Source organism: Melospiza georgiana, chromosome 13 (genome assembly GCF_028018845.1).
Source record: "Melospiza georgiana isolate bMelGeo1 chromosome 13, bMelGeo1.pri, whole genome shotgun sequence".
Classification (NCBI taxonomy): Eukaryota; Metazoa; Chordata; class Aves; order Passeriformes; family Passerellidae; genus Melospiza; species Melospiza georgiana.
Genome location: NC_080442.1, coordinates 18943360 through 18952396, shown reverse-complemented (window position 1 = coordinate 18952396; position 9037 = coordinate 18943360). Strand labels below are relative to the sequence as shown.

General features: G+C 51.4%; 2 protein-coding genes and 4 non-coding genes across 6 annotated transcripts; all 6 read left to right on the top strand.

Moving 5' to 3' along the window:
* The first annotated feature begins 10 nt into the window (after positions 1-10).
* RPL4 (ribosomal protein L4) lies at positions 11-5465 on the top strand. Its single transcript, XM_058033318.1, has 10 exons — positions 11-40; positions 1289-1460; positions 2709-2815; positions 3126-3264; positions 3584-3708; positions 3937-4066; positions 4486-4642; positions 4779-4862; positions 5044-5164; positions 5236-5465. The coding sequence occupies exons 1-10, from the start codon at positions 38-40 to the stop codon at positions 5383-5385; spliced, it is 1188 nt and encodes a 395-aa protein (XP_057889301.1). The 5' UTR covers positions 11-37; the 3' UTR covers positions 5386-5465.
* Positions 1121-1221, top strand: LOC131089225 (small nucleolar RNA SNORD16). The gene has a single exon (XR_009115225.1). It is a non-coding gene; the product is annotated as a small nucleolar RNA SNORD16 (small nucleolar RNA).
* LOC131089223 (small nucleolar RNA SNORD18) lies at positions 2544-2614 on the top strand. The gene has a single exon (XR_009115223.1). It is a non-coding gene; the product is annotated as a small nucleolar RNA SNORD18 (small nucleolar RNA).
* On the top strand, positions 2962-3061 carry LOC131089224 (small nucleolar RNA SNORD16). The gene has a single exon (XR_009115224.1). It is a non-coding gene; the product is annotated as a small nucleolar RNA SNORD16 (small nucleolar RNA).
* Positions 4110-4179, top strand: LOC131089222 (small nucleolar RNA SNORD18). Its single transcript, XR_009115222.1, has one exon. It is a non-coding gene; the product is annotated as a small nucleolar RNA SNORD18 (small nucleolar RNA).
* Positions 5466-5660: 195 nt separating the features above from the next.
* SNAPC5 (small nuclear RNA activating complex polypeptide 5) lies at positions 5661-8862 on the top strand. The gene is made up of 3 exons (XM_058033272.1): positions 5661-5773; positions 6795-6884; positions 7375-8862. The coding sequence occupies exons 1-3, from the start codon at positions 5684-5686 to the stop codon at positions 7483-7485; spliced, it is 291 nt and encodes a 96-aa protein (XP_057889255.1). The 5' UTR covers positions 5661-5683; the 3' UTR covers positions 7486-8862.
* Positions 8863-9037: the final 175 nt, after the last annotated feature.

The following is a 9037-nucleotide window of genomic DNA, read 5'->3' as shown; positions in this document are numbered from 1 at the left end:
GGCGCAGGCGGGCGGCCGCACGAGCAGCTCCGCCGCCATGGTGAGGGCAGCGCCGGGCCGGGCCCGGGACAGCGGGGACCGGGGGGAGCGGGGAGGGCAGTGGCGCCGACCCGGGGGAGCCGGGCCCAGCGGGCAGGGCCGAGCTAAGGGCAGCTCGGGGGCCGCGCTGGCGGCGTGGGGCGCGCGGCCGCCATTTTGGGCCCGTCCGGGCTCGGCGGCCGCGTGGAGCCCGTGAGCCGCCGGGCTGGGGAGGCCGCGGGAGGGAGCTCGGCCTGGTCGGCCCAAAGTTCTCCTTTCCATGGGCATGGAAAGGGATGGGATGGGTCCCCATCGCCATCTAGCAGCGCTTTGTAGTTTCCTGATGTATTTATTTAAAGCGAAACAGGCCGCACGGGAGTGTTTGCGCCCATCTACAGTGGGAAGAACGGCTTGTATATATTTCTTATTTTAACCAATTTTTTTTTAAAAACAGGTTTTAAGAAGCCTTGGTTTAGAATCAGGTTGCAAATTAACAGTTTTTCTTGCCAATACAGCTGAGATTGTGCTCAGATGCCTTCACCCTAGCCGAGTTTGTTGCTTGTGTTGGGGTCTGGGTTAACACCAGGGGCCCTAGCCTTGCGTGGGACCAGTGTCACGTGCAGAGATAGTGCTATTGGCTACTTAGTTTGGAGTTCGGAAGCATTTTAATACCTCTAAAATGAACTGCAGGTGGGAGGGGGAAGCAGAATGCTTTGCCTGTACAGTTACCACCAGATTAATTAACAACCGAAACAACATAATGCTAAAATTTTTTTTTTTTAAAGCTGCTACTCATCCTCTGGCTATTTTGGGGTATCCTCTCAGCTTTTTGATAGGCAGCTGGTGCTGAGAGCAGCTTAATTGTACACTGCACAAATTTTTAAGCACCAGAGGTTGTTCAGTGTCCTCTGACACTGTTTAATGAGCTGGTTACAGTATTTCTTAAATGAATTACAAATGTTTGGTTAACACAGGTAGGTTTTTTAAATAGTAGGTGGGAAGTAGTTTGGAAGGGGTTTATTACAGAGCCCAGGGGCTGAACTGTATCAGTTCCTTGGGAATGCAGGTGTAGCTCTCTGGGGTGAGCTTTGGAGCACGGTATTGCTGTGATGACGTAATTTGCGCCTTATCCAGCGCCCAGCGACAGTTGCCTGCTGTCAGTGTGCTGGCGCTGCCGAGCTGACGACTCCTCTGTTCTGAGCAATATCTGAGGGGTTCCAACGCCAGGAGCCCACTCCGCTCTGTGCTTAGAGGGTTTGTGCCTCCCCAGGCTTGCGCTCGGCCGCTGATCTCCGTGTACTCCGAGAAGGGAGAGGCGTCGGGCAAGAACGTGACGCTGCCCGCCGTGTTCAAGGCGCCCATCCGGCCCGACGTGGTCAACTTCGTGCACACCAACCTGCGCAAGAACAACCGGCAGCCCTACGCCGTCAGCGAGCTGGCAGGTACGGCCGGGCACTCTCAGCACTGCCTCTCGTGCTGGTGGGGTTCTGAGTGCTGTGGTGTGTGCACTGCTTCAGTCTGAGCTGCACGTTAGGGATGGGGAGCTCTGTGCACAGAGCAGGGACACAAAACAACTCCTGCTCCAGCTGGGCACCAAGGACACATGATCCAAATCTCAGGCCCAAGAGCATAAACACCGTGGGCTGGAGAGAGAAAAACAAGCAGGGTGGAACTTCATAAGCTAAAGCTGTAATTGGGCAATTAACTCCAATATGCAAATAGACTAAAACTTACAAAATATGAGACCCCATGACCAGGCATCCATTTTTGTGACCATTTTGGTTCATCTTGGGTGTAGCCCTGGCTGGGCTCTTGTAGTGTAGCCCTGACTGCCCAAGGTGTATCCATTGAAACCTCCTGATAAATAAGCCTCCCTACTTTATTTAACTCTATCTAGCCTCTGTTCCAGGCCAGCCTTCACAAGGTATCAGGCCTGCACTGCAGAGAGGCTCACATGGAAATAAAGCTGGAGTTGGGATAAGAGAAGTGCGTATTTGTGGGGTTCTGTGTAGAAGGCAATGCCAGTTGTTAACAGTGTGGTTTTAAATGGTTTAAAATGCAGCAGTTTTATTATTCTGAGGAGCATCAAGGTGGTATTTTGGGGTATTCTATGGTCTTGCTTGAAGTGCACGTTGCTGGAGGTATTGTAGTCCTCAGATGAAATCATCATTGCAGGAAAAACATAACATGGCTGAAAGTGTTCCAAGTGAAATCCCTGCTCTACATTGACCTCGTGAGACTTGCTTGAGGCATTGTCCAAGGAAAAACTGCAAATGGGCATTTGTTAGATTTGCTTCTGTTGTTTGTGTAGATAACTTCTGCTTCCCAAGCAGTCTGTGCTAGGAACATGCCTTTTAAACCTTATTTCTATGTTTCACACAAACATCCTAACTTGCTACGTATAGCAGTGCCAAATCAGACCTCCAGATTGAGGATCAAGCTTAAAATAAGTCTTAAAGATCTTAGGTCAGAATCAGGTACATTAACAGACTAGGATTAAGTTTTCCTGCTCAAGATTTGTTACACTGACATGATGAGATTCCACTTCATTGGTCCGTGTTTCTGAAACACATGATTGGGTGGAAGTTCTGATCAGTGCCCTGAGTTCAGCGTCCCTGTCGCTGTGGGAGCATGGCAGTGGTGTCACCTGGATGACCCTCACGATGTCCCTCTCTCTCTCTCTGTTGCAGGTCACCAGACCAGTGCTGAATCATGGGGTACTGGCAGAGCTGTTGCTCGAATCCCGCGTGTCCGGGGTGGTGGCACTCACCGCTCTGGCCAGGGTGCCTTCGGCAATGTATCCTTCCATGGCTGTGCTGGCTTTGGGGGCACTGAGCTCAACCAGCAGAAACGTTTTTAATTATCTAAATGTGAGATGGAATCTTTTTCTTGAGGAAATGGCTGCAGCTCACATTGATGTGATGTGATTCCCAAATTCTGTCTTGCCGTGATGTCGTAATTTGCGCCTTACCCTGTGCCCAGGGACAGTTGCCTGCTGTCACAATCCTGGCACAGGTGGTTGACGACCCATTAATGCTGAGCAAGCAATGAGGAGTCACTTTGGGATAAGAAAGCTCCACAAAGTTGTCCTTAACTGCAGCTCCCAGATGTGTCGTGGTGGCCGCATGTTCGCCCCGACCAAGACCTGGCGGCGCTGGCACCGCAGGGTGAACATCACGCAGAAGCGTTACGCCATCTGCTCTGCTCTGGCTGCCTCTGCCCTGCCAGCCCTGGTCATGTCTAAAGGTGAGAAATCTGCCTCTGCACTTGTTTGTCTGAGCAGTGTTGGGTACTTGTGGTGGCTTAGGTGGACTCTTGCAGTGCAATTGGATTTCTGTTCATGGAGGCAAAGACTTAACACTCGGGTACACAAAGTCCTGTGTGAGACCTGTAAGACCACTGGAACTTCACTGCTCTGGTTACTGTGCTGGACTTTATTTCATGAATTTCTATCATTAATCTAATTTACCATATGTTATTTATGAATATACAAAAAAATAACCTTGAGGAATGGTCCAGCCAAGGTCAGTGAGCAGCACTGAGTGTCATGTGAAATCCTCTCTAGGCCACCGTATCGAGGAGATTCCAGAACTTCCTCTGGTTGTTGAGGACAAAGTTGAGGGCTACAAGAAGACCAAGGAAGCTGTTCTCCTCCTGAAGAAGCTTAAAGCTTGGAATGACATCAAAAAGGTGAGCTGGGAAGGTGTGATCTGAAGGGCAGAACCCAGGTGATTCAGCCGTGTGGGTATTAGAGTAGGAATTCTGAACAGTTCTGTGCTTTGACTCTGGAGAATGATGAACATGTCACCGGTCCGTGTTGCAGATCTGCAGTGACGATGGTGAAGTTCTGACCACGTTGTGTTGGGTCTGGCTGCTGGGCTGTGGGCCTCTGGGATGTTGAGTTTCTGCTTTTCCCAGGTTTACGCCTCCCAGCGCATGCGGGCCGGGAAGGGCAAGATGAGGAATCGGCGCCGCATCCAGCGCAGGGGACCCTGCATCATCTACAACGAGGACAACGGCATCATCAGAGCTTTCCGGAACATCCCCGGTAACTAACCTGGGACACACTCCCTCCTCTGCTGGCACACTGCCTGGAATGATGAGATTCCACTTCATGGTCCGTGTTTCTGAAACACATGATTGAGTGGAAGTGCTGACTGGCTGCAGTGGTTGATCTTTGTAAGAACCTGGTGAGGTGATGTTTAGGGGTTTTGTGACAAATATTGCGGCTGTTCCAGCCCTCAGCTGTGTTTGGGGCAATTAAAAATGAGGCTGGTTACTTTGCTGCTGGAAGTAGGCTTATTATTAATTTAAAAATCAGTAGATGTTCATACTGAGGTATGTGTAGCTATGTAATATCAAAGCCAAAAACCCCCAGTCTCTTTCTGCATCTTATCTACTGCTTAGCCTCACAATCCTCAATTTTAATCACAAACTGAAGGGGTTGCTTTGCCTGCTTTCCTGCAGGAATCACTCTGCTGAACGTGAACAAGCTGAACCTGCTGCGCCTGGCTCCCGGGGGCCACGTGGGGCGTTTCTGCATCTGGACTGAGAGCGCGTTCCGCAAGCTGGACGATCTGTACGGCACCTGGCGCAAGGCAGCCACGCTCAAGAGCGACTACAAGTGAGTCAGCCTGGGGGGCAGGAAGGTTCCCCCTTTCCCAGGAAAAGGGACACTGGGGCTTGCTCCTGAATGCCTGGTTGTGGTGAATTAGCCACGGTTTTATCACCCACTCACACTCTGAACGGTTGTTTTGCAGCCTGCCCATGCACAAGATGACCAATACGGATATTGGAAGAATCATGAGAAGCCAGGAAATCCAGAAGGCCCTGCGTGCTCCAAAGTGAGTGATTTGATTTCATGAACAAAGGCTGTGCAGTGAGGTTTGAAATTGGTTTCAGGCTGGGATTTCCCAATTTCTGGGTTTGAACACAAGGAATAGCAGTTGACTAGATCTCAGGGGGAATTTAGCAGAAGTGGCATTGCGAAATACACTGATGATACAACGTGGCTGTGCTTTTCAGGAAGAAGATTCAGCGCAGGGTCCTGAAGAAGAACCCTCTGAAGAACCTGAGAATCATGATCAAGCTGAACCCGTATGCCAAAACCATGCGGCGCAACACCATCCTGCGGCACGCGCAGAACGTGAGTGGGTGCCGGGGCTGGGTCTGGGCTTCAGGTGGTGCCCTGACTGATCATCTCTCTGTCTGTTCTAGCACAAACTCAAGGAAGAGAAGAAAGCAAAGGCCCTGGCCAAGCTGGCAGCTGCCAAGGCCCCGGCTGCAACCAAGGCAGAGCCCCCTGCCAAGAAGGCCAAGACATCCAAGGCCGCCAAGCCCGCAGCAAAGGCCGAGGCCAAGGCATAACCGCTGCCGTGCTGCCCCGGGGTCCCCGCGGGGGCTGTGCCCGCGGACTGTCTCTAATAAACATTGTTGGAATACGGAAAGCTGTGTCGGGTGTGCGTGTGCGAGCAGCGTTCGAACTTCCGGGGCGAGGAGGAGGAGGAGGAGGAGGGCGGCGTGGCCGAGGCCGAGCCCGCGGGTGCAGTGACCGGCGGTGGCCGCGCGGGGGCGGCAGCGGTGCGGCGCTGTGGCGGTGTGACGTCAGGCGGGCGGGCCGTGACGTCAGGGGGCGGGGCGGTCGGTCGGTGCCCCGGCGGGGACGATGCTGAGCCGGCTGCAGGAGCTGCGCCGCGAGGAGGAGACGCTGCTGCGGGTCAAGGCGGCGCTGCACGACCAGCTCCGCCGGCTGCGGGTGCGCGGGGCCTGCGGGGGCTGCGGGGCGGCCTGGGGACGGGAACGGGAACGGCGGGGCCGGGCCTGCCCCTCAGCCCCGCGCGGCCGGGCCTGCCCCTCAGCCCTGCGCGGCCGCGCTCCGCCGGCAATGGGGGGAGGGAGCGGGGAATTGCTCACAGGTGCTCTGGGAAAGGGGGATCCATCTGCGGTGCTCTGAGAGGTAAATGTAACTGTGTGCAGGGTATATCTCAAAGAGGTGAATGCAGTTGCGTGCAGGGTACACCTAAATGAGGTAACTGCAATTGCGCAGGGTGCATCTCAAAGAGGTAAATGTAATTGCGAATGTGTGTAGGGTATACCTGTTAGAGGTACCTGTAATTGTGAGTGAACATGTACATTAAGAGATAAATGTGTGAGTGTATGTAGGATATCTCTGTAAGTGGTAAATGAGTGTGATGCATGTAGGGTACACTGAGATAAATGTGAGTGAGCACAGGATACATCTCTAAGAGGTAAATGTGAATGTGTGTAGGGTACAGCAAGAGATAAATGTGACTATGAGCAGGATACATTGCTAAGAGGTAAATGTGAGTGTATGCAGGATACATCAAGAGATAAATGTCATTGTGAGTATGAGCAGGATACGTCTCTGAGAGGTAAATGTGAGTGCAGGGTTTGCCTTAGCTGAGGGATGGAGAAGGGATAGTTTGAGGAGTGGAACTGAAGACTGCTTGGCTTTAGAGACTCATGCATATCATAATAAAGGAGCTTAGAACAGAATTTATAGCAGGAGATTTAACGAAGCTTTAACAGGTAAAAAAGCCCAGAGTTCCGAGGGGGAAGTGATAAGCAGGGTCAGGCGGGGGGCTGTGCCAGGGCCGGGGCTGCGGTGCCAGGGCCGGGATGCGGTGACAATGCCGGGATGTGGTGACAATGCCGGGATGTGGTGACAGAGCCGGGGTATGGTGACAATGCCGGGATGTGGTGACAATGCCGGGATGTGGTGACAATGCCGGCAGTGCTCATTGCGCTCCCTGCAGGTGGAGGAGCTGGCGCTGCAGTCCATGATCAGGGCCGGCGAGGAGGACGTCTCTGTGCCCCTGCCAGCCCTGGCCGAGGACACTCAGCAGGTAAGGGGGACCCTGGGCTCGGAGGGGGCCCCGCGGCTGGCTGGGAGCAGGAGCAGAGCTCTGCGTGGTTCTCCTGTGCAGCTCCTCGTGTCACCTCATTGATGCTTCCCATCACTGCAAACTCAGCTGTACAATGTCAGTTTTGCTGCTGGTTTGTTTCAAGGGTTTCACCTTTTCCCATCCCCAAAAGCAGCACGGTGTTTCCAGGGGCATTGGGAAATAGCTGTGTGCTGCAGGCTCAGTTCCCCACGTGTTAAATATTCTGTTTAATGCTTGTGACCCTGGGGTGGAGGCACAGGTGCTGCTGCTTTTCACTCAATACCTGGCCAGCCTGGCCCAGGTGCAGCTTTGCCATGGAGAGCAGGGCCTTGTTGCTGTGCTGGGCCCTCAGTTCCAGCTCTGGCATCTTTCATTAACAGTAACTACACAGCTGTAACATTTTTGTTAGTGATTTGGGAAGTGTTTGGTAATCAGCCCTTTTCTCTGACAGACTCTTGGGCAGATGGACAATGAAGCTGCCATCAATCAAACTGAGTTACACCTCAGTCTTCAGGATGATAAAGAGGAGGAGGAGGAAGAGGAGGAGGAATCTGATTCTTGAGAGATCAGAGATGGTTTTTAATACAGACTCAGGAATTTCTTCTTCATTCATCTGAAACTCACCGAGTGATTTCCATGTTGTGCTGTGTGGGTATGAACTGTTTGACATGTCAGAGTCGAGGGCAGTGACACTGAACACGGGAACTTCCCAGGCTGGGCACATCTTGACTCAGATGTTGAAAGAATGAAAATCTGCTGCACAAATATGTAGCATAATCCATTCCACATTTCAAACCTAATGTAGCTCTTACAACATCTCTGTATGTGGAGGGGAGAAGCAAATGATCAACCAGACCAATTAACACATGCACTAAAAGCAATAACTTGTCTGTTCTCACTTCCTGATGTGAGAAACAAATCCAGGTCCTGGAGCTGCTGCTGCCCCAGTGATAACATCCTAACCTCATTTGCCTAACCTGGCAGTTTAAGACACAGAAAGATGAGAAAAGATGTGTCCAGGGCTGTCTCCAGCCTGCAGCTGCTGTGTTCTCAGTTCCTTGGAGTTACTCCCAGAGGCCTCCCAGTGTCAGCCCAGTTCTGGGCACAGCAGGGAGGTCTCTCTGTCCCCCTGGTGCTCTTCAGCTCTGTCAGTCTGTCCCAGAGCAGGACTTTCTACTTCAGCTCCTTCAGAGCAGCAGCAAGGAGCCTTTTATTTGTCCACAAATTGTAGACTAAGAAATGATCCGTGGTGCTCGTACTAAGCTAATACTCTTAAATTGCTGTTATTTTATTTTTCTCTCATTGTAATCTCACAAATCAAGGCCAGGTCATCTGATTTCATGTGATTCTCAAGGAGGAGCATGAGGAGTTTAAGAACTTAGTTATAAATGGAAAGTGATGTGAAATCTCCACAATTCTTGCATTTGGAAAAGTGTCTGGTATCCTGGGGGTGGTCAGAACTGACATTCAGCCTCCAGTGAATTCCTGCCACTGTTTAATGATGTTAATTTGGCTCTTGTTTGGTTTGTACCAATGGAAACTGTTGGGCTGTAAATGTGGCTTCATCCTGTACTAAAGACTATTTGGGTTTTGAGGATCCTGAATGTCTTAATGAAGGAATTCAGAACAAGAGTGAAGAGATTGTTTAACAGAGCTTTCCCAAGCCTGACAGGTAAAAAATCCCAGAAGTCTGAGCCAAAACTGCTGTGGTCAAATAAACCCTTGCAGTGATGTGTGTGAAGAGCCATCCTGGCCTTTCTTGACACATTCCAACTCCAGAGGGTAATTTTGACTGTTGAAAAATGTTATGTGTGCCCAGCATGGTCCAGAGTAGTTTTGATGGATAGAATTCCTGCTGCTTTTGTGAACGAGTGCTTTTGGATTTGAACAGCCCAGTTCTAGTGCATGTTGCAATAAAGTTCTTTTCCTGCTGTCCTTAGAGCTGTGCTTGCAGTGCCCAAATTATTGCTGTCTGGGGGAACAAGCCAAAGTGGGAGTTCAGCCTCCCAAACCTTGCTGTGCATTTCTTTAGCAAACAGTAAAAGGCTCTGTTTGCTGGGGTAGGTAAAGCTCAGGAAAGAGTTTAATTTACACCCTCCCAGCTGTCACTTCAG